This window comes from Lynx rufus, unplaced genomic scaffold (assembly GCF_022079265.1).
Source record: "Lynx rufus isolate CCGP_SWC_20201006 ecotype Redwood Valley unplaced genomic scaffold, mLynRuf1.p SCAF_3, whole genome shotgun sequence".
NCBI classification, from domain to species: Eukaryota; Metazoa; Chordata; class Mammalia; order Carnivora; family Felidae; genus Lynx; species Lynx rufus.
In genome coordinates this window covers 88,146,272-88,174,247 of record NW_025814845.1, presented here as the reverse complement: position 1 = coordinate 88,174,247, position 27,976 = coordinate 88,146,272, and the positions used below count along the sequence as shown (strand labels likewise).

At 42.4% G+C, this 27,976-nt stretch overlaps 1 protein-coding gene across 3 annotated transcripts; it reads left to right on the top strand.

The window, feature by feature from the left end:
- ETNPPL (ethanolamine-phosphate phospho-lyase) lies at window positions 1-27,941 on the top strand. Of its 3 annotated transcripts, none has more exons than XM_047092194.1 (13): window positions 1-125; window positions 10,921-11,039; window positions 11,318-11,477; window positions 13,821-13,895; window positions 17,626-17,716; window positions 18,337-18,453; window positions 20,547-20,629; window positions 21,223-21,448; window positions 22,343-22,497; window positions 23,404-23,493; window positions 23,928-24,058; window positions 26,133-26,200; window positions 27,813-27,941. In XM_047092194.1, the coding sequence occupies exons 1-13, from the start codon at window positions 1-3 to the stop codon at window positions 27,939-27,941; spliced, it is 1,569 nt and encodes a 522-aa protein (XP_046948150.1). The 3 variants fall into 3 exon arrangements, with proteins under 3 accessions (XP_046948150.1, XP_046948151.1, XP_046948152.1); XM_047092195.1 differs by lacking the exon at window positions 1-125 and adding an exon at window positions 7,799-7,854; XM_047092196.1 differs by lacking the exon at window positions 1-125 and adding an exon at window positions 7,799-7,854 and having other exon boundaries at window positions 10,921-11,045; window positions 11,339-11,477.
- Window positions 27,942-27,976: the final 35 nt, after the last annotated feature.

The window sequence follows — 27,976 nt, the reverse complement described above, 5'->3', positions numbered from 1 at the left end:
ATGCTATCAGGCTCAGCCAAACCCGCCAGGAGCCCTCTTAACCCTGTATTAGCAGATGAGATCGGCCGTGTGAAGAGCAAAATAAACACAAGACTCCTAAGGAAGAGGTTCCAAGAAGAATATAGGTAACTCTGGTCCTTCACGCGGCACTCCAGGCAGTTGGACAGGACGACAGGGGCATGAGCTTTATTTTTTTAAATTTTTTTAATGTTTATTTATTTTTGAGGGAGAAAGGGAGGGAGACAGAGCATGAGTGAGGGAGGGGCAGAGAGAGAGAGGGAGACACGGAATCTGAAGCAGGCTCTGGATCTGAGCTGTCAGCACAGAGCCCCACGTGGGGCTTGGTTCAACGAACCCCGAGATCATGGACTGAGCTTGGCTGGATGCTTAACCAACTGCATTTTCCACTGTGGGTCCCGTTATGGAAATCCCATGATTTCCCCACCAGGCCCAGGCGCTCCCAGGGGCATGAGCTTTAGATCTCATCCTGACTATACCCCAAAGCCACTCTGTGGCCCAGAGCATATTCTACGACCTGAGTCTCAATTCCCTACTCTGAAAATAGAGATAATAACACCTACCGTGCTGGTGTGAAGATTGGAGAGATAGAAATGAAAGCACCTTATCATTTATAGCAGTAAGTGCTATTACACCGGTAACTAAATTTGACCTTTATTTTTAAAGTATTTATTGAGTACCTACTATGTACCTACCAGGCCCTGGACTAGACACTAGGGATACAGTGGGAGAAGGTCAGACCCAGTCTCTCGCCCATGGAACTTTAATTCTAGGGAGGAAAAATAGGCCTTAAACGTGTAATGATACAGCTAATATGTTAATTAGTTACAATTGTGACAAGTGCTCCAGGGGGAAAGAAAGTATGGGATGCTGTGGAAATAGCAAACAAAGGTAGGTTGGCTGGAGTTGATTTCCTAAGGTTGGGCAGGAGCAGTGGGGCGTGTGGCTGACCACAAGTGAGCATCACTGAAGCGGAGGCCTGAGTCAAGTGGGGGGATAGTGGGAGTAGTGTAGGGGGCCTTGGGACAGCTTCTCACATGAGGACCCAGATGAGGCAGCTTTGAGGAGGGCCAATGCAACTGGGCTTGAGCAAGCAAGAGGGAGAGAGCAAGAGGCAGGGCTGGAGGACACAGGATCATGGACTGGAGTCCTAAGATAAGTGGAAAATTATTAAGATGTATTTGTAGGGGAGTGGGAAGAGCCAGCTTTCATAGTAAATATGTCTGTCCGGCTGCTTTGAGGATGGGGCACTGGAGGGGGACCCACACATAAACCTGCAGCAACAAATAAGAGGCTGTTGGTATAATTCAGACAAGAGACAGTGATATCTTAGACCAGGAATAACAGACCATCTACTGAAATGGCCCCGTGGCTTTGGCCCACCTCCTATGACAGTGTTTCTCAAACTTGCCTGATGGTAGGAATCTATGAAGTTTGTTAAAATACAGGTTCCCAGGCTCCCTCTCTGGGGATCCCATTTTGGTGGTTCATGGGGGTGGGGGTGCCTGGGAATCTGTACTTTAAGCAAAGTTCCTCAGTGATTCTTTTTTTTTTAATGTTTATTTTTAAGTGACAGAGCAAGGGAGGGGCAGAGAGAGAAGGAGACAGAGGATCCGAGGCAGGGTCTGTGCTGACAACAGACAGCCCGATGCAGGGCTTGAACTCACGAGCCTTGAGATCACGACCTGAGCCGAAGTTGGACGCTTAACCGACTGACCCACCCAGGTGCCCCTCTCACTGATTCTTATTAAGCAAGTGTGTCCAGTGCTACTCCGCAGAATACCCCTGAGAAATATACCTTCCTTTCCCATGTAAAAGAAAACTGGTCCTAACAGGGGCTGTGCTTTTTATGACCCCAACCAGTGGAGGATCTTGGTGTAAACTCTTAGTTCACATGATACTTTTCCTACTTAGAACTAAATCAAGCAAGAAGTGACACATGGTGACACAGCCAGAGTGACACTTTTAGTAGGACAACTCCCCCGCAGGTAATTCCTTAGGAATCCAATCCATGATCCTGAGCAAAGTCTGTAAGCCCTGTGTCCTCCCGCCCCACCTCTTGCTCTCTCCCTCTTGTTTGCTCTGATATATTCAACATTCAGATTCTCTATACTGGTGTATTTTAAAGTGTGTTCCTTGAAATAGGAGGGGTTTTTTGTGTGTGTGCACTAATAGACATACAGCTGTCAAGAGAGGGAAGAAGCTCTTTGACTGCAGAAGCTTCTAGAACCTTCTGGGACCGAGAGCAATGGAATGGAATGTTGGTCTAGTTCTACATTCTGTAAACGTCCCGCAGAACAGTGCACGTCCCCAGCCCATAAGCAGTTGAACTTGGGACTTTATCACTTGTCCCCAACCTCTGCCAGCTCCTTAGAGGAAAATATTGAGACCTCACAAGGATTATGTCCTCGGAAAATTCTTTTCATACTGGCATAGTTGCACATTATCCAGTTGGAGTAAGAAGGAACCTGATCGCAGTCTGTCCAGTTATCCTCCCTATCGGCTCGCCTAAGACAAATTTCTATTCATTTATGGGGAAGCACACAGGAAAATGTGACTCAAAAGGGCAGTTAGAATCTGGAGCTGATAAACCATCTTAACGCAGGAAAGGGAAGGGAGAATGAATACTTATGGGAAAACAAATGTCATTTAGGAAAGCTAAACGGAGAACACATGGCACGTGTGGTGGTTTTGTGACCGTGTCTGGTCAGGTGGTCTCGTGTGCAGGGGATAAGAATCACCCCCTGATGATTGAGTTCTTCTGGGGGGCTCTGCTGTTGGACGGATAAAGGGAGTTCAAGATAAAAGCCTCTTCCTACCTCTATTGTAATGCCTGCAGCTCAAAATAAGTTTTATTCCACAGTGGCATATGCTAGACCCCTTCAACACTAGAAACAAACTCATGAGAAATGAACTGGAGCCTTATTCTTGATCCTTGTCTGCATCTGGAGCATCACGAATTGCAAGTTCCACTAGTCAGCCTCTTGAGTGCTTATGTGGTTTCCAGGCTGACTACAGTTCCAGTAAGAGTAAGATAAGCCTAGGGTATTTTTTTTTTATTTTTGTAACGTTTATTTATTTTTGAGAGAAAGAGACAGAGCACAAGCTGGGGAGGGGCAGAGGGAGAGGGAAACAGAATCCAAAGCAGGCTCCAGGCTCTGAGCTCTCAGCACAGAGCCCAATGCAGGGCTCAAACTCACAAGGTGTGAGATCATGGCCTGAGCCGAAGTTGGATGCTTAACCAACTGAGCCGCCCAGGCACCACCCAGGTGCTGCCCCGCCCCCCCCACCAGCCTAGGGTATTTAAAATATAACCTTTCTCCACCACCACACACACCCCTCAGAAGACTCCCCCTGCCACACACAAACACAAGTCTGGAAGATTCTTGTGGACTTAGTTTGGGGCAGAGAGGATAGGTGTATACAGTAGGAACACACACACATCTCCCGAGTGGTCGAATGGCTCCATTAACGTGGTTTTGAAGTCCCAGGTGTGGGAGGGCCTATCGGGTTCTTTCTGATGTGAACTAGGGGCTGTGTGTGCAATTATACACACATGCTGACATCAGTGTGGACTCCTCAGTGAAGTTAAGACGTTTGACCTGCACTCTCATGCAACGAGTGTCAGGGGCAAAGGAGACCCTCCTTGGATATCATGTGTCATGTCCGAAAAGCATCACACCCAGCATTTGTCCCAGATGATGTATGATTTCAGAAAAGGCAAGTGTCCACAAAGGGCACGGGGAGGGCAGGGCGGGGTAACAGGAGAGAGTGAGGAACCAAATGCTCACATTCCATCTTGAGTATTGTAGAATAAGCTGGAGAGCCTCTGTGGTTGGGAACACAGAGTTCACTCATCTTTGCATGTTTGTCACTGACAAGAAAATTAAAACCTGCCATTCAGACTCTTCTCATCGGAATATGGAGCGGAATTCTTATTGTCCCAAGTTGGTGCGCACTGTGCCTTCTCATTTCTGGCATGCACAAGTACAGTTTGTTTGGCCAAGTGTAGGCTGTTGAGTAATCTGTGAACTTCAGGTCAGAACTCACTCAATGGGGTGACCTAATCAATAGGATCAGGACCACAACTGAGCAAACGTCTGCTTCTGGGAGGAAAGACGCACCGGCACCCACTCTTACCAAATAATCATGCGATACAGAAGTACACGGGAAAATACACCAAACACCTTGGAATTTGTTTTTTGACAAAACATTGCAGAAGGTGAACTGTTGACCTGTTTCCATCTTTATTTTGGTGCTACGACGTGTCTGTTCTTTATTTAAAGACTGTTCTTGGTACTTAGTTAATATTATATATTCCACATTGTGAAATAAGTTAAACAATGGGGAAATGATGTTTTTGGAGCAGCAACCTGTTTTCCTATAAAAGATAATTAAAAGATAATGAATCTAAGCATCTCTCTCCTAAAGAAATGGCTAAAATGTATTGGCAGTCAGTATGCAAATAGAGGGAATAAGGTTTCAAAGGCTCTATGGCGTCCTAAGAACTTCACCTTCGAAACAAGGTATTGAGTCTTCACATGTCTTTTCTGTTTCAGTCAGTCAGTCAGTCCACAAATATTTATCTGTCTACCATATGGTAAGTGCTGGGTTGTGCTGAGTTACACTGATGAACGAGACAGAGAAAGACCAAACAAAGAGGAGATTAAGACAGGAACAGGGTAGGGATTCCTGTTTTTAATTAATTGAGAACTATTTAAAGCAAGGTAGTCAAGAACGACCTCTCCAGGGCTGTCCGTGACATTCAAACTGAAACCGAAGCAAATATAGTCTTTGAAGTCATTACGGGCAAGAAACCCCAGTGGGGTGGATGCGTGCTAGGGGGCGAGAATCAAAAATGAGCCTGGAGAGGAAAACTGGAAATCACTGCTGGGTTTTAAAAAGGGAAAGGACAGGATCGTGCCGCACAGGGTGGGAAGGGGAAGCAAGGAAATGAGCTCCCGAGTGCTTCTGCATAGGTCCTGGCGGAGACGCAGAAGGCTTACATGCGGTGGTAGTAGAAAGGGTGATAGCAGAGAGATTTAGAATACACTTTGAGGTGGAGTCAACAGGGCTCAAAAATAATTTGACATGGGGATGGGGCTGAGAAAAAGAGAGGGATGATCCAGGACTCCTAGTTTCTGGTTTAGGATCATTTCCCTTAGTTAACTCCCTTCAAGGCTCTTACCACAATTAAAGCAACTTAAGCCATTCTCACGTTATTTTATTTATGTGTTTATTCTGTGTGTCTAGAATAATCCTGTCCAACAGAAAAGTAATGGAAGCCACATATGCAATTTTAAGTTTACTAGTAGCCACATTAAAAAAAAGGTGAAAATAATTTTAATGACATATTTCACTTAATTCAATCTATCTAGAATATTATTTCAGCAAGCAATCCGTATAAAAATTAATGAAAAATCTCACAGGTGTTTTGCAATACATTTGTATGTATTTTATGTTGACAGCACATCTCAATTCAGACTAGCCACATCGTGGGTCCCTAAAACTCACCTGTGGTTAGTGGCTATATTCTAGACAGTGCACATCTAGTATGAGCCACCGAGGGTAAGTCCATTCAGTCTAGTTCCTCTTTATCTCCTGCAACTGAAACATTCAGTGGCACCCAGTGAGTATTTGATATATTGTGGACGAGTGAATGAATGTCTGATGTTGGGGACTTATTTGAGGCAGTAGTTTTGGGGGTGGGGATCAAAGCTTCTACTTTGGACTGATTCTGTCTGAGGTATATCCGAGGCCTCTAAGTAGAGAAGTCAAGAAAAGAAGTAGATATGAAAGTGTGGGACCAAGAAGAAAAAAGAACTGGGTGGAGATGTAAATCGGGCACCTTGATGGGTAAAGCCAAAGGCATTGTGGTGGATTATCTTGGGGAAGAGCACAGAGCAAAGAAAGGGCCCAGGACCTCATTCCCATAGGTAAGAACATTTACATGTTAAGCGAGAGAAGAGGAAAATCAGGAAAGTGTGGCGGTGCCAACAATTTATAAGAGTAAGTGATTCAAGGAGAAAGGAGTGATAACTCTGCTGAGAGGTCAGGTATTAAAGGAAAAAAAAGGTAGGAACATTGAGATCTTAACAACAATCTTACCACACATTCTACAGTCATGAACTCTTTTAAGCCCTCTTTACAATGCTTTGAGTCAAAAGGAGATTTTTTTTTTTTTTTTTACTACAAAGAAATTTGGCCTCCAAAAGGTCAAGAAGCCTAACTAGTTTATGAAAGAACCAGATCTAGACCCTAAGACTCTTGGTCCATCGTTATTTACAGAACATATTTTAAAGCACTGGGCAAAACAAGAAACCATGGAGGTTTATAGAAAAAGAGTGACTATCTGTGACTTCGCCAGGTCTAGCTAGGTGTTTTGAGAATAAATGTACATTCGGCATCATCTTTCAAGTATGGGGCTGGGCCAAGATTACATGATTAGGATTTCTTGGGAGATCCGTAAGTGCCTTCTGCCTTTCATTTATAACACCTAGAATTCTTACCACGCTGTTGGTCATAGGACCCTATTTCTCAGCCTATCTTAGGCAATGCAATAATACTCCCTCTGTGCCGTAATGTAAATTAATAACTTCATTCAAGAAAAAGATCATCTGCAAACATTCTTCAAGTGCGTTGCTATAGGTAAATTAAGCTTTCTTTGCTGCCTTTCAAAACACAGAAAGAAGGAAATGCTCTAGTTTAAACTCTATGGCTAATAGTTGCATGACCTTGAATAAGACCTTTTCTGTGCCTCGTTCTTATCGACAGAACAGGGAAGTTAAATCAGATGATCTGTAGTTCTTAAGATAACTTATGACTTAATGTTATAGTTAATCAGCATTAACTTTGTCCAGATATTGAACTTCCAATTTGATCAGTGTGTGAAGATCATCCCAAAGGAAGTCAAGAAATTTAGGCATGAATTCCAAATGCACCACCAGATAGACATGTAATCATGCGACAGGGAATAATCTCTTTCGTCTTATGTTAATGGCATAACAACTCTCCTCATCATTTCTCGGGGTTTGTTTGGAGGACTGAACCAGGTAAATCACGTGAATATGTTTCATAATCTGTATAGTAGGAGAGAAATTAGAAGTGTAATTACTGTTACAGTAGATCTTTGAAACACTGAGTTATCATTCCCGACAAGTATCGGGCTGCCTCCCTGTCACTGATCCTTAGGGCATGTGACGTTACTTTAGTTATGAGAGGTTTTGGTATTGGAATACGCTCACTGTGAGACCCTACAGTGGTAGGATCTGATCTCCAGAGAGCGCCTATCTTTGAACGTTTACAAGAACACAATGGGATACACCAAAAAGAAACAAGAAAGAAAGTGGGAAGGAGGGAATTCGCGGGCAGAAGAGGAAGAAAGGCAAAGGCAAGGTCGAGTTCGGGAAATCAACGGCGAGTCCAAAGAAGTAGCAACGATTGGGAGGGGTAGTGGGAACCGCAGGGCAGGAGCCGGAGTCAGTTAGTTGAGGGGCACGGGTGGTGGCGAATGAGTGGCTAGTCCGGTGACTCGCCAAAGCGGGCACCCGGGCGGAGGAGGGGGAACAGGAGGGTGGGGCTTGGCGAAGGGCAAAGGCAGGGCAAGACTTAAAAGGGAGATGACCCCAGCTAGTTGATGCCACCAGTGCCTCCAGACGCCCCGGGCGAGGGGACCCCACGAGGGACCGCGGCGGGAAAGGCCCGCCGCTGGGGCAGCCTCGCGAGGCAGGCGCTCTCAGGCGAGAGGGAGAGCCGAGGAGCGCCCGGCAGCCGCGCCACCATGTGCGAGCTGTACAGCAAGCAGGACACCCTGGCGCTGAGGAGGAAGCACATCGGGTGAGGGCTCGGTAACTAGCGCCAGGGGCGGGGAGCCGAAGCGGGGCAGGTAGCGGGCGAGCAAGAACGCGGCGCGCCGAGGCCCCCCGGGGCGGTGGCCCGCCGAGCGCGAGACGCCGCCGCCCGGCAGCCGCACCTGCGCACTCGCGCCGCAGCCCGCCCGCCGCGCCAGCCCCCGGTGCCCGCCGCGCCTCCGCCGGGAGGGAACGCCGCCAGCCTGCTCCCGCGCAGTCCGGGCGCTCTGCCCCCCGCCGCTGCCTGGGAGCTGCCGGCGGCTGCGAGAGTTGTCCCACGAGGGTTAATAGCCCTAGGAGGGGAACTATTCCAGGGATGGGGGCTGAGACGGAGACGGGTAGCCCTGCGCCAAATCCCACCAACCCGAAAGCTCTCAAAACTGTGAACTCAAAGATACTTAAAAAAAATTTTTTTTTTAATCTTTATTTTTCAGAGAGAGAGAGAGAGAGAGAGAGACAGAGACAGACAGAGTTTGAGCTGGGGAGGAACAGAGACAGACAGACAGAATCCCAAGCGGGCTCCAAGCTCTAACCTGTCAGCGCATGGCCCATTCTCCGGGCTCAGACTCACCAACCCGAAGATCATGACCTGAGCCTGAGCAGAAGTCGGGTGTTTAACCGACTGAGCCACCCAGGCGCCCCTCAAAAATATTTTCGACAGTGGCTATGAAAACAAACTAATTTTGACAACTTTTGTTTAAAGTGAACTTTTTCTTCTTGCATGCTTGGTTAGGAGATAAAGGGTTAATCCAGCCAGAAGAAAACCTTAAAAGACACTTTGTTAAGGGTAAAATAAGCTGTGCCCTCATGACAATGAAAAAATGCAATGTTCTTTCCAGTCTCCTTTTGTTTTGCGCGTGTTATAAACGACTCGGTAAAATACCGGTAAGCGTACAGCACTGAATGTTAGGTCAGACCTGGGCTCTGGTCCTAGTAGGGTGTCATGTTACCTGTGTGACCTCTGTCAGATTACTTTAATTTCCTCTTCTGTGGGAGTAGGAATAACATTCTGCTTCACAGGAGTGAGCAAGTGAGATTAATAAGCATGATCTGGTTTCTAAAAAGGCACATGTAAATATAGATGATGATTGTGGCCACTGTAAAATCAAAGGCCTGCAATACTCACATGTAATTAACAAGCACTGCCATGGGTAAACTTGAGAGAGGACTAGGGACGCAAGAAAGAAAAGAACTAGTATCTACTTCTGAGAAATGCTAGGCGGTTGCTCCTACTGGTCTCCTGGTCTCAACCCAGACGTTTCTAGATGGCCTGTTGGGAGATTGCTTGGAAGGAACTCTCTCAACCCGGCATAGCGGAAGCCAAAATGTTCCCATTCCTCCCTCATTACTCAATCACCCCCTTGTCTTTTTCTGTTAGTTTTCAATCCTATATAATTAGATTCCAGGGAAAAGCCAATGGTTTCTAGTGTGAGCAGAAGAAATTTTGGGAAAGGAGGAATATCACCATGGACAGCCCTGAAGAATTTTACCTGAAGTCTGAGTGCAACGTGTAAAGTACCGTTAGCAAGGGAGGATGAAGTCTGCAGTTACTAGCCCACACTCATGACAAAGGTTTCCTTTGGCTTTTAACGGGGAGTATAAACTAACAGTTGGGTTTGAGCTAATAAGAAATTCTCATTAAATATTAGCTTCCTTTTAATTGATGATGCTTAATCTGAGGCAATTTTAAATTAAGATTACCTATATATAATAATTAAAATACTTTAAAAAAAATTTTTTTAACGTTTATTTATTTTTGAGACAGAGAGAGACAGAGCATGAACAGGGGAGGGGCAGAGAGAGAGGGAGACACAGAATCTGAAACAGGCTCCAGGCTCTGAGCTGTCAGCACAGAGCCTGATGTGGGGCTCGAACTCACGGACCGTGAGATCATGACCTGAGCTGAAGTCGGACGCTCAACCGACCGAGCCACCCAGGCACCCCAATAATTAAAATACTTCCTAAAGTAAAGTATTTTACTTTACTTATATGCAATAAGTAAAATACTTTCAATTTAATATGTAAGCATTTCGTTACCTTCCAAAATACCTCCAATGCATGTGGCACTTTTTTGTGCATGCGAAATCACCAAAATAAAAATAATATATTCTATTTTACTTTCTACATATCCATAGAGCTAAGATAAAAAAAACTTTCATGATGTTTCTATGTTACTAAAATTTATACTCCAGGCATTCTAAAATTTATATTCCAGACATTCATCCAAGTAACCCAAAATATGGATGACTTTTTATTATGCTCAAAATAATGGATTAAGGGATTAGAAGGATAATTGGATTTCATTATTTAAGAATGGAAAATCCATTTGATACAGGACAGTACCACTCAAAGGACATAATGGTCTCCTATAAAATCTCTTTTATAGTATTTAATACCAATTTATTTATATTTAGCTTTTAGTGCTATTCATTTTTTATCAATTAGATCAGAAAGGGAGAGGGAGAAAACAAGCAGATACTGACTTGGGCTATGGTATTAGGACAGTCTACTATCAAATTCAGGTTTTTTTTTCACTTGTTGGCTGTGTAATCTTGAACAAGTGTCTTGATTTTTCTGAGCCTCAGTTTCCTCACCTATAAAAATGAGAATGATAATAACCCTATTTCATATGATTGTCGGGAGGATTAAATATTTGTAATATTTATCAGTTCCTGAACATAGTCAACCTTAAAAAAAAAAAAGTTTTTTGTTTTTTTTGCTGGTAGAACAAAACTTCCCAAAGGAAAACTAGTTATTGGTTGGTGTAATTAGAGCTGTCAGAGTTGATCCATGTGCCTCTAAACCGAGTTGTCAAATCATGGCAAATTTCATATAACAAACACATGAAATATATGAGCAGGGTCACGAATGGGGGATTAAGGTGAAAGGTTCCAGGCTAATATGAAAAATTTTTTTAAAAATGTATGTCACCCAGGTTGTGTTTCTCTTTCCTTTATGTAACTGTAATTTTCCACTGATCATGACCTTCATTGAAAAGGAAAAACACTGAGCAGTCCTTCCAGACCAACGTGTTTCCTTTCATTATCTCTAGGCCTTCATGCAAAGTGTTCTTTGCTGCGGATCCCATCAAAATAGTGCGAGCCCAGGGGCAGTACATGTTTGACGAGAGAGGTGAACAGTACCTGGACTGCATCAACAACGTGGCGCACGGTACATGTCCTGTCTTTGTTGTGCCGTGAAGGATACGTTTGTGGAGTAAGGCAGACAGAGCACCACTGATAAGTGTCCCAGGAATTGCAATGGCTGCAGCTCCTTGGCTGAATGGGGTCAGTCGTCCCTGCCAGGAAAAGTTACGGAGCAACGTGGGAGAGAAGGAAGCTCAACTTTTTCTTTTTCTCTTTTTCTTGCTTCAGAATCCCCCTCACTGCCCAGGAATTTAAAATTGTAATTTCTTTGTTTGTTTGTTTGCTTTGTCTTCTAAATTCTAGTGGGACACTGTCACCCGGAAGTGGTCATGGCTGCCCTGAAACAGATGGAACTGCTAAACACAAATTCTCGATTCCTTCATGACAATATTGTTGAGTATGCCAGGCGCCTTTCAGCAACCCTGCCGGAGACGCTCTCTGTTTGCTATTTTACAAACTCAGGGTATGTTTCGAACTTTCCCACCCACCCCCATTCCTACTCATCTCTTTGTTTACTCTCTCACACGTATCTTTCTTTTTGATTTGTGGTGGAGCGCAGACGTCTAAAAAGTTTTTCTGAGATTCTTGCCACTTATTAAGTGAACACACACGGGGGCCCTGATGGTTCGGTTTTCTTCTGCTTTTGCTCCATGAGCTTGTGGACGGCATGCTCCGGGGGTTTTTGGCACAGCCACTGATGATTAACATGTGCATGTCACTCAGCTTTTTATTACCAGGGCTTCCCTTGGTGAAAGGTAAGGAAAGCATATCTAGAATGCTTTAGTATCCCTAAAGGAGAGACACCTGGGTTGTAACCCTGGCAAAAATATCCAAGCTGGTTCTCACGTGACAAAACCTAACCAGTGGTATGACACTCACCTCTTCAGACACTAGAGGAAGCAGCTAAAAAAATCGATAGGGACCCCCTGCCTGGGTCGTTCAGCCTCTTAAGCCTCGGATTCTTGATTTCCGCTCAGTCATGACCTCATGTTCTGGTGAGTTGGAGACCCACATCCTGTGGAGCCTGCATGGGATTCTCTCTCTCTCTCTCTCTCTGTCCCTCCCCTGCTCACCCTGTCTCTCTCAAAATAAATAAATAAAACATTAAAAAAAAATTTTTTTAAATAAAGGAGCACCTGGGTGGCCCAGTCGGTTAAGCATCCAACTTCAGCTCATGTTGGGCTCTGTATAAACAGCTCAGAGCCTGGAGCCTGCTTCAGATTCTGTGTCTCCCTCTTTGCCCTCCCCAACTCATACTCTGTCTCTCTCTCTCTCAAAAGTAAATAAACATTTAAAAAATTTTTTAAAAAATCAATAGGGCCTGGACAGTTTTTTTGAAGCACGAATAATGGATTTCAGCAAAGAAGGAATTCTACTAAACGGATATAACTTTTGTAAGACTTTTGTTAAATTCTTTTTAATGTTTATTTTTTGAGAGAGAAATAGAGGGTGAGCAGAGGAGGGGCAGAGAGAGAGGAAGACACAGAATCTGAAGCAGGCTCCAGGCTCTGAACTGTCAGCATAGAGCCCGACGTGGGGCTCGAACTCATGAACCGTGAGATCATAACCTGAGCTAACGTCGGACGCTTAACTGACTGAGCCACCCAGGCGCCCCTGTAAGACTTTTGATTGACTTGTTTTCTTAGGCAATTAAACATTTCCCTAACACAAGTACAAAAAAAGGAAGGACTAAATTCAAAAGAATAGATATGTTCTAACTTTTAAGTTCCGTAAATTCAAGTTATTCTGTATCCATTCTATGGAATATTCTGCAGACGTTAAAAATATGTGTTTGAAAATACATTTATAGTGACATGTGAAAAGCTCACAATGCAATATTATATTGGGAGGAGACCTGTACATACAGCATTAAACTCATATTTTAAAAATTATGTGTATGTATATATGATTAAAACTATTAGAAATTCTGTAACTGATCATATGATATTGTGATTCACATTTCTCTTTTCAATGAGATTTTAAAACCAATTTTGTAGGCAGAAGATCATTCCTTTTTCTTTGTAAAGAATGAAGAAATTTTAGGATCCAATTTGTTGCTAGAAAGCATTTCTTTGCCTTCAATGAATTAAATACCATAATATTTGCCTTTCACTTCTAAAGAATCCTACACTGTCAAAAAGGGATTGCTTCCAAGAGCACTGTCACCAGAGACTGGAGGCAGCAGAGCCTGGGATGGTACAAAGCATAATCCTGAAGTTAAACGGTCTGAATGCTGGCTCTACCTCTTATTAGCTGTGAGAGCTTATTAGCTGTGAGAGCTCAGAGAGCTCCTTAACCTCTCTGAGGCATTGCTTCATCCATACAAAGGAGACAGCAGCCCCCGCCATACAGAGGAGTTCTGAGAATAAATGCAACCAAAACACTCCATATGATGTCTGGCAGAGAGCAAACATCCCACAAATGATTATTTTCTTCCTCTGTGTCTGAGTAGTATATTTAGACTGCCAAAACCAGAAAGGAAAATTATGATCTTCATTTTATCAATGAGGAGCTGATCAAATATTGGCTGAACTAGGCTGAAATTTGAACTGAGCAGCATATCCTTTGAATTGGGTTTCTTCTGTGTGTCTCATTCCTTATTGAAGACCTCTGGGGAACTTGTATTAGAAGGATGAAGTGAGATTTGCTGGGTGAGCAAGACTGAAGGGGAAAGAGAGGACTGCAACTTACTTCTCCATCCATTTCTGAATAACTGGGATCTTACAACTTTGCTAATTAACATTTTGAAACTTTTTTTTTTTTTTAAGCTTATGTCATGTTGATCCCTGTCTCTGTGTTATCTTAGATCTGAAGCCAATGACTTAGCCTTACGCTTGGCTCGGCAGTTCAGAGGCCACCAAGATGTGATCACTCTTGACCAGTAAGTTTTGGATGCAAGACTTCTAAGCAAGAAGCTCCTTCAGACACAAAATCGTATTGGTCCTGTCCATACCAAATACCACAAGCCCATGTGGAGGAGGGTGGCACAATGATTTTTATTCTGTGTTAAGGTATCAAGGCCAGCTTAGGCCTGGAGAATACCTAATTCTGTTGAAGTTCCTGCAAACGGGGGAGGATCTCTTGGATGCTGTGGTCATGGCTAATGGGCTTTGCATGAATCAGGGCTTGCTTTTTACACATTAACTGTTTGTTGAGCCACCACACTGCATAACTCAATTGTTCTCAAAATAAAAACATAACTGATGTCTTAAAACTCTATACATTCTCATCATTATTGTGATTATCCACTGTAATTAATTTAAAAGATAATGATTTAGGGCAAATTAAAAAAAAATAATGTTATTTATTTATTTTTGAGAGAGAAAGAAAGCACAAGCTAGGGAGGGGCAGAGAGAGAGGGAGACACAGAAACCCAAGCAGGCTTCAGGCTCCAAGCTGTCAGTGCAGAGTTCAGCGCTGGGCTCTAACTCACGAACCTTGAGATCATGACCTGAGCCGAAGCTGGATGCTTAACCAACTGAGCCACCCAGGGACCCCAACAATTTAGGACAAATTTCTTATTTTAGAAACCAAGTAAAAGATAGTACTTTCTCCTTAGTTTGTGACTATTAACAGTCATTTAATCTCACCTTCTAAACATGAATTTTTACATTTAAACAAGAAAGCTGACAACCTCCATTCTTTATTAAGATTTTTTCTTTTAATTTTTTTTCTACCTCTCCACTAATATCAGACGCAGAAGCTTAAATTGAACTTCTTCTTGATTTCTTGCCCTTATACAGGCTTCTCTTGTTTTATGTGCTGAGTGGCATATTCATTTTCTATTGTTGCTATAACAGATTACTACAGATTTAGTGGTTAAAGCAACACAAATGTATTCTCTCACAGAGAGAATAGGTCAGAAATCCAAAATGGGTCTCATGGGGCCAATATCAAGGTGTCAACAGAACTGTGCTCCTTCTGTTTTCTTGCCTTGCCGGGCTTCAAGAGGCTGCCTGCATTCCTTGCTTGGAGTCCCTCCCTTCCACCGCCCTGGCCCCCCTTCCATCCTCAACCTCTGACCACCAACCCCCTGCCTCCTCCTTTCACTTGTAAAGACACCTGTGATTACATTGACTCTCCGGGATTATCTCTCCATCTCAAGATTCTTAATTTATTCACATCTGCAAGGTTCCCTTTGCCATGTATCATATTCCTAGGTTCCAAGGACTAGAATGTGGGCATCTGCGGGGGGGGGGGGGGGGTTCATTGTTCTGCCTACCACAGTTGATTTGTTGGTTCTTTTTAAATTTCCATTCTCCCTCAACTATAGGCAGCTATTCTAATGTGTCTAGTGTATATCTTTTATTTTTGTGTTCTTATATATTATATTTTGTGAATCTGTTTTAATTTTATAAAAATTGTCATAGATCTTTTTCTGTTTCAAACTTTCCCCTCAGCACTGTTTCAAGACTATATTGCTAGATGTACATCTATTTTTCTAATTCAGTGTGGTCTGATAGAAATATGCGAGCCACATAGGACATTTAAATTTTTCCAGTAGCCAATATATTTGCAAATATCATTCCAATAGTTAATCAATGTAAGATATATTGAGATTTTTCTCTTTTTCTTAAAAATTTTTTAACATTTATTTATTTATGAGGGAGAGAGACACACAGAGCTTGAATGGAGGAGGGTCAGAGAGAGAGGAAGACAGAGAACCCAAAGCAGGCTTCAGGCTGTGAGCTGTCAGCACGGAGCCCGATGTGGGGCTCGAACTCATAAATGGTGAGATCAGACCTGAACCGAAGTCAGATGCTGAACAGACTGAGCCACCCAAGTGCCCCTCTTTTTTCATATTTTAAATCTTTAAATCCAGTGTATGTTTTACACTTACTGCACATCTCAATTCACAGCCAATGCATTTTAGGTGCTCAGTAGCTACATGTGGTTCCCCCCACTGATGGATACTGTCACTGTCCGTTGCTCCTAGCTACCACAAGTAGGTCTGCAATGAGCATCCTTGTACATGTGCCCTTATGGACCTTTCTAAGAAGTGCTTAGGGATAAACACCCAGAAACAGGATTGCTAGTCCATAGGGGTACTATGGTCCTAATGTGATTAAATACTACCAGATCAGTTTCCAGAATGGTTGCAACACTCTACACAGTGCATGAAATTTTCCATTTCCCTCTATCCCCACCAAAACCTAATAGTATCCTGCTTTCTCATTTTTTTTTCTAATTTTGGCCAGTCCAGTGACTATAAAATGATATCCATGTTGTCTTACTTTGCAGCTTTCTAATGATGAGTTTGAGTATCTCTTCGTAAACTAACATGCATTTGTGATTTCTCTTCTGAGAATTACTTGTTCGTGTTCTTTGCCCATTTTTCTGTTGGGGTTCCCATCCTTTTCTTGTTGGTTTGTGTTTACTTGTATTGTCTAGATCAAAAGATCTCAACCTTGACTGTGTCTTAAAATTACCTAGGAAATTTCTTTAAATGCCAGTGCCTGGGCCCCACGCCAGACCAAGTAAAGAAAATCAGAAGTGTATATTTTTAAGTTTCCCAAGTGATTCTACTATGCAAGCAGAGTTAAGAACCACCATAGAGTTAATCTCTTTTAGTTTGAGACATTTCAAATATCCTTTCCTGCCCTATTATCTGTCTTTTAACTTTCTCCATGATATCCTTCAACAGGAATCTTTAATTTTGATCAAATCAAATAGATAAAATTTTCATTGTACAATTTGTGTCTTCTAAGTTTTGTTAATATCTCTCCCTCTACACCCACTGCACTCCCCATATCATGAAAATGTTCTTCATTTTCTTCTGCTGCCTTGTATGAAACCTATCTGGTGTCCACTGTGTTACATTTATGTGTGGATGTGTCTCTGAGGTCCTTTTCTGCCCCAGTCTTCTCCTTGTTCTTATTCTGCATACTGACTTTATTACTATGGCTTTGTAGCATGCGTTAATCTATGCTAAGGGAAGTCTTCTCTCTTTGTTTTATCTATTCCTGGGCTTTTTAAAATTTCTTTTCCAGATCTCTTAACTATTCCTTTGGAAAAGAAACAGAAAAGGGTATATTATAGCCACCTGTATTTTAAGTGAGAGAAAGGAATCTCATAGCCACTTGGCTACCTCTCAATCTGAGTTCTTCTTGAAGAGATCTCATGCTCTTCCTGACTTGTATTTGGCCAGCCTATGCAATCAGACATCCCACAGAAACCATTCCAGACAGAAACACAGCCCATTCTGGGATATGAAGTTATTTTTAAAATTTACTAGAATGTAACTGTCAAATACATTTAAAGAATACATACTGACAAAGTTTTTCATGAAGCTATAGAAAATAATTTTTTACATGTAGACAATATAATTTAGTACATCTAATATCATCCTAAGAAATTAAGGGTTTTTTTTCCTGTTGAAAAAAAATATTGTCTATGAGGACACATACTTGGTTTCCTATGTGTTTTATTACACGAATAAGGAGAACTGGACAAATTAAATGGCCAGTCTTGCCATGAAAACTTAGATCCTGCAGAATTAAATCTGGCACCAAGGTTTAGATTCTCCCCGGATGATTAGGAATACTGGTTTTCATATACTACAAAAACATCCTTTGCTGAGTGATTTTGGTTACTGTTCTTTTTCTTTTCAGTGCTTACCATGGTCACCTATCATCTTTAATTGAGATCAGTCCATACAAATTCCGAAAGGGCAAAGATGTCAAGAAAGAATTTGTGCATGTGGTAAGTATCTTAGAATCCAAGAATCAGAAAGTTAGAACTGGAAGAATGCCTAGTGATAATCCAGTCCGATCCTTTCATCAAAATAAAACTATGAAAAAGAAACTAAGATTTAAAGCAGTTATGTGACTTACTAAAGTCAAAAGGCTAGTTAATGACAGGATGTGGTTTAAAATCCATTGATGAGTGTCACAATGAGCAAATTAGTATAGTTGTAGTGAAAGCTAGTATTTACAGTTGTCATTTTATTTTATTTTATTTTATTTTTGCCTTTGGTCTTCAATTACTTTTTCTGTCACTGATGCCAGCTTGAAATTCAGAGTTGAATCTACTGTGTATGAATGTCTTAAAATTAAATTGCTCTATGCTAAATTATTATACAGAGTTATGAAGTAAAATAAATAGGAAAGACAATAAAGAAATCAATCAAATTGTTGAAGCATTAAAACAGAGCCCAACTCAGGGTTCGAACCTGTGAACTGTGAGATCATAATGTGAGCCGAAATCAAGATTTGGACGCTTCACTGACTGAGCCACCCAGACACCCCCGAAATGCCTTTTTTTTTAAGGCTCATTTGTCCGAGAAGTAAATCTTGAGAAACTCTACATTTGATTGTTTTCAGGCACCAACTCCAGATACTTACAGAGGAAAATACAGAGAAGATCATGCAGACCCAGCCGGCGCTTATGCAGATGAAGTGAAGAAAATTATTGAAGAAGCTCATAACAGTGGAAGGAAGGTTGGTATTTGCAGCTTTGAAAACATCTTAACATTGTTTATAAGATGGATTGAAATCATTGTGAGAATTGGAGAGGCGAAAAGGGTTAGAGCGCAATGCTCTTTTTGTTCTTCTCTGCTTACATTTCACTTGGTTCATATTTTTTAAAGTTCATTATTATAATCATGCCTCTAAAACTATCTATTTTTATTTATTCTAGAAATGCAATCACTATGGCTTAATTCTCCCCTTCTCAGTGGGAGGCAGACTATGGTCCAAAGGGGTAGGGGAGGAGAGGATTAGGAAAGACTCTTCCAAATGATGGAGGGAGGGGAAGAGGCACAGTGGTCCTGGGACCTCAGAACCAGTGTAGGCTCCCAGGCCCAGGATGCCTTGGTGCTTCCCTTGAACTGGTTCAACTGTCCCGAAGCTGCACAGCCCGGGTTAGCCAAGGCAGAAAAGATGTTTCTCCAATCTGAACCTAGACTTCTAAGACAGCACCAGAATCCCCCAGAGTAAGAGTTTCCATTTTCTCAGTCGTCACCCTACTAGCTTAACATCAATTCTCAGCCCATTTGGGGGTTACTTATGTGCTTTGCCTTGAATGTTTATTTATTTTTGAGAGAGAGAGACACACACACACACACACAGAGACAGAGACAGAGAGACAGAGCACGAGTAGGGGAGGGGCAGAGAGGGAGACACAGAATCCGAAGCAGGCTCCAGGCTCCCAGCTGTCAGCATGGAACCCGACGCAGGGCTTGAACTCAGGAACTGCGAGATCATGACCTGAGCCGAAGTCCAACAGGACACTCAACCAACTGAGTCACCCAGGCGCCCTGACATGTGCTTTGTGTTTAAACTGGCTTATGGCATCAACATGGCAATAAAGAAAACCTCCATTTTGATGAAAAGGAAGTCTTTGCTTTTTCCAATTCAAATATTTTTATCTTAGTGCCTGGAGAGTCATTTGCATTTCTTAACTGTTTTCTTTCCATTCCGTTCATTTTCCCTATCTTCAGATGTGCTATCTGCGCAGCTAGCCCTCAGCTCTACCTGTTGTGGGGAGCTTCATATGCTTTCCTTTTTGTTTGTTTGTTTTGTTTTGTTTTGTTTTGTTTTTTGGCTTTTCTTATTCAAGCATAGCCTATTCTTCTTTACACAAACGGTAAACAGTTCTTCCAGGGAAATGCTTACATTATTAAGATCACATGGTCTTTTTGCTGCTGCAAAGATTCCCATAGCTTTTGGAGCACATTAGCATTCAGTAGCTATTGAATTGATGCTTTCCTGTAAAGAATGTTGAAAGCAATGAGCAAATAGAAGATGGATGCTTCAGAATATTAGATGTGCTTACAAGGTCAGGGAATTTTAGAGAAGCAATCTCTTAAGTCCAGTGGCTTCATGTTATAGCTAGTAAATGAAATATTCCAAAGGGAAGAACGTAAGCCAAGGTAATAGAGTTACTAAGATGTAGTCTGGTTCTCTTGACTTCATATCTCATACAATGTCTATGCTTTCTCCGCTTGATTCAGTGTTATCTATTTTCTGCCCCCCCCCCCATTTTCTTCCCCTCCAGAGCATTTCATCTGCAGTTCCTTTTGTGAACTGCCTAATTCCGTTGAGTTAAGCCGGGGTCAGGGTAAGAACTAGAAATAAGGCGCAGTAACTAAAGCGCGTGGCCACAAGTCACTCTCCCCTTTCCTTAGAGCAGATTCCAGGCGCAAGCAATCCTCATTCACCAAGCTGAGGAAACAGGCACCACAGGAATGGGTTTAGAAACTGGGTAATTTTTTAGAAGTTCATATCAAAGACTGATCCAAACATCATTCTCGTTCAGCCAGTCCTCATGAAAACACTGCATTTAAATTAGTAACAGAGAAATGGAAGTCGCCCTCTCCACCGTTCCACTGGTACTGTGGAATTTCCGAAACTGATGCTTCAGATCAGTTTGCATTTCCAGCACGGACGTCTTTTCTTGGTCATCAAATGGCCTGTCTGACACCTGCCACAGGCACATTCCCACCCAAAATAACCTGCTCTATAAAAAGTCCTCGTTTTTAGGGGGTTCAAGGGGAACCTAATGGACTTTGACCCCATCTTCTCTTGTGTAGATTGCTGCCTTTATTGCTGAATCCATGCAGAGTTGTGGCGGACAAATAATTCCTCCAGCAGGCTACTTCCAGAAAGTGGCAGAGTATGTACTTGACTTGGGCATCCTTGGTCAGACTGAAGGCTCTGTGACAGTTCTACAAGGCCATACTGGTTAAAATATTGAAGTACTTGCAGACTAGCTGGTGAAGAGCCACTTAGGCATGCCTGCCACACCGGGACTCCCCGGAGCCCCTCCACCTTTCCAAGATCCAGCAAATAAAGGGTGTATGTGGTCCAGCAGGGGGCCTCCAGGACCCTGCTCCATTCCCCAGCCTGGCATCCTCTCTGGCTGGTGCCCATGCTTACCAATCAGTAAAATTGGAAGATTAACCCTGCTAAACACTACTGGTTCACTTCTTTCTCTTCCCGCTTAAAATGCCACAGTAGAGCTTACATCAAGCAGCACAAACCTCCATAATATAGAACATGTCTAGTCTGGAAATAATGTGATTATATTGCAAAGTCAGTGACATCACATAGATGCTTTGGGGATTTGAGCGCTGAAATGTTTTTGACAATGATTACAAACCTCAAGTTAACGACATTTTTTCAAGTCCTCCATAATCTATATCTTCGTGGGTGGGTTTGGGGACCCTCCGTGACCCGAAGACATTAGATTTCCTTTTTGCTTTTCAGATATGTACACAGAGCAGGAGGTGTGTTTATAGCTGATGAAGTTCAGGTGGGCTTTGGCCGAGTTGGAAAACATTTCTGGAGCTTCCAAATGCATGGTGAAGATTTTGTTCCAGACATTGTCACGATGGGGAAACCAATGGGCAATGGCCACCCAATGGCATGCGTTGTAACAACCAAAGAAATTGCAGAGGCCTTCAGCAGTTCTGGGATGGAATACTTCAATACGGTAAATTTTGGCCTCCCAGTTTATGCTAAGAGGGAAAAATAATGCATGTTCTTACACTTCTTGCCAATGTAGTAAAGAATAAAGTTCAGTATTGCCAGCTAACCACCCCAGGACACTAGCCAAACTTGGATCTAACCATATTTCGTTCTGTCTGGCATAATTCTTGTATTTTTCCTTGTGTATCTTTCCCCTTCCTAAAATGATTAATTGTTCTTGTAATAAATGGTTGCCTTACTAAACTCTACAGGTTATCTTTCACTCACAGATGATATGATTGCCTTTATTTTGTATCACATTTAAATTCCCCAAGCATTTCTAAAGTGTTTGGATGATACAGTACTATAAATGTTATATGGCTGTCACAGGAGATACTAAATTTCCTATCTTTGGGAAATTTTATTTCCTTGGTTTTACCCCCAAAAGTCATGAACTTTAAGCTTGGAAAAATTATTATAGTTTGTGCAGTACGTGTATTAGGACTTGTGACAACTAATAGTAAGATTCAAACCGAGGACATAAATTATTTGGAGAAAATGTCATTGCGTAGCTGTTTTCACACAACTGTTCAGGGACCGAAGTCCACATCCCCCTCACTGAACCACATTCTGAAATTCTTAGTTCCCAACGCAGTGTCTCGTTTTTGTTTGGATGAACTAATAAATTCCATGATAGTCCTTCATACCAATTATGCTGCGTGGAGACTATGATTCAGAATGAATTTTCACTCAGTCGTAAATAAATAGAATCACACTATATCCTAAATCTAAAAAGTTTGCATCACAAGAGAAAAACTTATTGAAATTATATCTTTATCTGCTTATGTATGAGCCAAATTTCTCATAGATGAAGCAATACCACTAATTCAACTATTATGTTTTTATCTTTTATCTGCAGTATGGAGGAAATCCAGTATCTTCTGCTATTGGTTTGGCTGTCCTGAATGTAATTGAAAGTGAAGACCTTCAAGGAAATGCCACAAGAGTGGGGGATTATCTTACTGAATTACTCAATAAACAGAAGGCTAAACATACTTTAATAGGAGATATCAGGTGTGCTTATCATGAGATTGTCATATGGTTACTCACTTTTCCAAATGAAAATAACTTGTCTTATAAACTTAAAATAAATTACATAAAATTTAATCTGGAAAATACTGAAAAACATAAAAAACAAAATTTGTTCTTAATCCAGAACCCTGATATCACCACTGTTAACTTTTGGGTGTATACCTTTCTTGACTTTTATACTTCAATAAATAAATAAATAAATAAATAAAGCCGGTATAATTTCAGCCTGTAAAAGATGAGAAGAAGGAACTTAAAGTAACTCTAAATAATTTCTCAAAAATTATTGAAAATGACATCCTGGAGGGGCGCCTGGATGGCTCAGTAGGTTAATCATCCAACTGCGGCTCAGATCATGATCTCAAGGTTCACGGGTTTGAGCCCCACATTGGGCTCTCTGCCTTAACATGGAACCCGCTTCTGAGCTCTGTCTGTACCCCCTTCTCCCTTTGCTCCTCCCCCACTCATTCTCTCTCTCTCAAAAATAAACATTAAATAAATAAATAAATAAATAAATAAATAAATAAATAAATAAAATGACATCCCGGAAAACTTGATATTTTTCATAGGTATATATAAACTTTACATATTTAGCATCATTAATGTCCTGAGAAGCTAAGTAGTATGAGAAGGTTGTTTTTAAGACTTTTCTTTTACAATTAAGTAAAGAAAAAAAAAAGCTGGATGAGAAAAACAACTTGGTTCAAAAACTAGAAAGACCTGTGACAGTGGGTTGGTATCTTGGATTAGTTAGAATCACTAACAGTTACCCCTACAGGGAATCATATCCAGCTTCAAATGAAAATGAGGTTTGGGGACAATGTTAATCTTTTGTGAAAGTGCAGTGTCTGATAGAGTATCTGTCAAGTTTTCTTTCTTTACCTTCTTCAGGGGCATTGGCCTGTTTATCGGAATTGACTTGGTGAAAGACCAGCAGAAAAGGACCCCCGCCACAGATGAGGCTCAACATGTCATCTACAAGTAAATACACCCCCACACCTGACTGGTGTCCTGGCTTGAAAGATGCCCCTGCCCCCCCCCATTTGAAAGCTTCCTTTACTTCCTCCCACCTCTCCAAATAAAGGAAGTGTGAGACACGTGCATGAGAATATTGAACTGCTCTGTGTTCACATCATTCTTTTTTTCTTTTCTTTTCTTTTTCTCTCTAGAGAGGGAGGGAACCTTTTTGCAAGCGGGGGAGGGGAAGAGAGCGAGGGAGACAGAGAATCCCAAGCAGGTTCTGTGCGATCAGTGTGGAGCCCAATGTGGGGCTGGATCTCTCGACCCCGAGATCATGACCAGAGCTGAAATCAAGAGTCGATGCTTAACTGAGCCACCCAGGCACCCCTAGATCATTCTTAAATAATCTTAGTTACCATTTGTGTGCACTCACATATATTTCCTGCACTAATTAGGATGAAAGAAAAGCAAGTGCTTCTCAGTGCCGACGGACCTCATAGAAATGTGCTTAAAATAAAACCACCTATGTGCTTCACTGAAGAAGATGCCAAGTTTATGGTGGACCAACTCGATGAGATTCTAACAGGTCTGTTCACAGATGTTTAAGATGCCACCCTGTCCCACACCCAGTCATACATGACTGTGCTTGTTCTTCATGACAGAAGTGAAGGCAGTTGGAAATGAACATATGACTTTGTATATAGAACTAGAAAAAGAAAATAATAACTATGTAGACTCTTAGTTAAATCAAAAATTTCTGTTTGCACTCCCGTAACTACAGATCTAGGTTTTTAAGGAACTGACACAACTTTATTTTTATTGGTTCTCACTTTTTTTTAAGTGTATTTTATTTATTTTTGACAGAGAAAGAGAGAGAGAGTGGAGGAGGGGCAGAGAGCAAGGGAGAGAGAGAAAATACCAAGCCCCAACTCAGAGCTCGATCCCACGAACTGTGAGATCATGACCTGAGCTGAAATCAAGAGTTGGACACTTAACCGACTGAGCCACCCAGGCGCCCTTATCTGTTTTTGCTTTTCAAAAACTGCATGTCTGCATTGTACTATGCACCACAGACGCGGGAGGATATGGTATTTCGGCATTGTACCATGAAAATGCGAGGAACGTTATTAATAAAAATTACAGGTTACAGGTCAACAGTTATTTGCTATATGCTGAACCGTTTGACTTGTCTATTTTACTTATTACATTTAACTTTTGAGGGTTTTTTTTTTTTTTTTGCCATTCAGAATTATCCCTGTCATAGGAATTTAGCTTTTGCTTACCTATATTATATAATTCGGTAGGTTAATTTGTTTTTCTGTTATGAGCATAAACTGAGATTGAAAGTAAACTAGGAATGTATGGGGCGACTGGGTGGCTCAGTCGGTTAAGCGTCCGACTTCAGCTCAGGTCACGATCTCACGGTCCGTGAGTCTGTGAGTTCGAGCCCCGCGTTGGGCTCTGGGCTGATGGCTCAGAGCCTGGAGCCTGCTTCCGATTCTGTGTCTCCCTCTCTCTCTGCCCCTCCCCCGTTCATGCTCTGTCTCTCTCTGTCCCAAAAATAAATAAACGTTAAAAAAAAAAAAAGAAAGTAAACTAGGAATGTAAAAACCATGTTGAAACACATAACGTACTGTCCAACGTTAAGATATTTTGGGGTTGCTTTAGTTATATCTTTAAGATTGAACTTCTCTGCTCCCTTCTCAGACGTTTGGGGTTAGGGTAAAGCTGAGAAGCCAGGAATAACAGAGCATACAACATAGATGATCGATCTTGGAAAAGTTGAGAGTCAGCCCAAGTTATTTGTGATGTAGTCACTGTCTTTGGACCAAGGGCACACTCACACTCACCCCTGGCACACTTTTCTCACACACTGCATTAACGCGGGTCCTTCTGAAGGGCCGGGTGGAAGAGTGTAGGATAGGCAAATCTGTCACCATTGCTTCAAAGTCACCTCAGAGCTGGAGCATTACTGACGGTGGGCCAAAGAATTTCCTTTGAAATTTTTTTTTAACGTTTATTTTTATTTTTGAGACAGAGAGAGACAGAGCATGAATGGGGGAGGGTCAGAGAGAGGGAGACACAGAATCTGAAACAGGCTCCAGGTTCTGAGCTGTCAGCACAGAGTCCGACGTGGGCTCGAACCCACGGACCGCGAGATCATGACCTGAGCCAAAGTCGGCCACTTAACCGACTGAGCCACCCAGGCGCCCCGAATTTCCTTTGAATAATGTGAAGGAGGCATACCTAGCAGGTTCAGTGCCACTTGTAAATGATAATGATGGAATGTTGCAATAAAAGTTTCAAAGCAGCAATTCTAATAGTGACATATTTTAAACACATTACATTTACTTCTTGATTCTTCATGAAGCGTACTTCTATAGATACCACAAATGTTTTTTTAAAATTTTTTCAATGTTTATTTATTTTTGAGAGAGAGAGAGAGAGAGCAAGAGGGGGAGGGACACAGAGAGAGGGAGACACAGAATCTGAAGCTGTCAGCATAGAGTCTGATGCAGGGCTCGAACTCAGGGACTGCGAAATCATGACCTGAGCTGAAGTTGGATGCTTAACCGACTGAGCCACCCAGGGCCCCCAAAAATGTTTTTTTAAATATTTTATGTTATCCTGTCTTCTCCACTGTATCTCCCTTGATGTAGTTGTGGAAGAAGCCATCGGAGCCAAAAGTGAGAGTGTGACCTCTGAGAATACTCCGTGCAGAACAAAGGTAAGAGTCTGCTACTCTGTTTTTAGAGGAAAAGGTTAAAACTTTGGAAAATTAACTGAAAGGAATGCAAATTAAAAAAAAAAACTGTGCAATAATTTTTAGAATAAAATCCACCTTTGCTAGGGTTGGCTTACTGTTGCAATTTTGAGTGCACAATTAAATTTCAAGGCAAGCATCCTACCACTTGAAAGGAATAAAACCAAAGAACCATTATTACTGGATCACTCCCATACCCTCCTTCCAAAAAAAAACTCCTCCAGCCTGCAAAGAGGGCCTTCAAAATAAAAAGAGAAATGATTAAAAATGTCCTAAGCATCCTCCTGTTGGAGGGTCACCTGACGCTGCCTCGGATTCCCGCACACCATTATTTTTTTTTTAAATGTTTATTTATTTTTGAGAGAGACAGAGTGTGAGCAGGGGAGGGGCAGAGAGAGAGGGAGACACAGAATCCGAAACAGGCTCCAGGCTCTGAGCTGTCAGCACAGAGCCCGACGCGGGGCTAGAACTCACAAACCATGAGATCATGACCTGAGCCGAAGTCAGACGCTTAACCGACTGAGCCACCCAGGCGCCCCACTGCACATCACTCTTTAAAAGCAGCAGAAGCGTTAGCAGGGTGGCTCCAAAATGCCAGGGTTTGGTCCTGAAGTGAACTAAAGTATAAACTTCAAATTCTGGGGCCTGAGAACCATCTGGCACCAAGTGGCCTAGTTTCTGCATTTGATGTGCTTCCAGCAGAGGGCCTTTCCATTCTCTCCCTGAGCCGCCCAGGGTGTGAGAAAGTGCTCCCCAGCTCAGGAAACAGAGAGGCAAAAACTTGAGAGGCTTTGTTGCATAATTTGCTATTTGTTTATGACTTGGACACACAAAGGAACACTCAGTGCCTCGAAGCCGCCCGCACATACGGCACCCTCAGCAAGGTCCTTCTCATGGAAAAACATTAGGCCCTTTGAGAGAAAATGGTTTGCTAACAGGACTGCTTCTGTTTCTTGGTGGAACACAAACCGATTCTAGAAATCAATTCTTACCTGCAATTTAAGAGCAGCTTGTCAAGGCTAGGACAGAATCGTAGCTGAGAACTGAGCAAGCATTGAAAAGGAGCCTACAAAAAAGGGAGTTCTCAATAAGAATCGGATGCTAGAGTTAGCGAACACGTTTCTGAAATTTTGGCTTGGAGTCGCAGATTTTTTTTTAATTTTGTTAATGTTCATTTATTTTTAGAGGGAAGCAGAGAGAGAGAGAGAGAGAAAATGAGAAGAGCGGGGGAGGGGCAGAGAGCACAGGAGACACAGAATCCGAAGCAGGCTCCAGGCTCTGAGCTAGCAGCACAGAGCCCCATGCGGGGCTTGAACCCACAAACTGTGAGATCATGACCTGAGCTGAGGTCGGACACTTAACCGACCCAGCCACCCAGGCGCCCCTGGAGTCCCAGATTTTATGCTGACCTCACATTTCAAAGGTCCACAGAAGATACTCACCAGGGTTAGAGAGGAACAGCCAGTGTCATAGTGTCCTGTTTGCCTGCTGGCCTGTTGAGTCGGCCCTGCAGAGGCCAGGCGGCTCGGAGGGGGGCGCGCCTGCTGGAGTTTGTGCGCCTGCGCCTGTCTTGCAGATGCCTAACGAAGCACAGTCGGAATTGCTCAGTGAAGGCACCTCGGATCCCAGAGAAAATCCCAGCCGAAAGAGAAATGGATTGTGCACAGATAAGCACTCGCTGCTCAGTAAGAGGCTCAAGACATGAGAGATTAACATTTTAAAGCAGGATAAATATCCAGG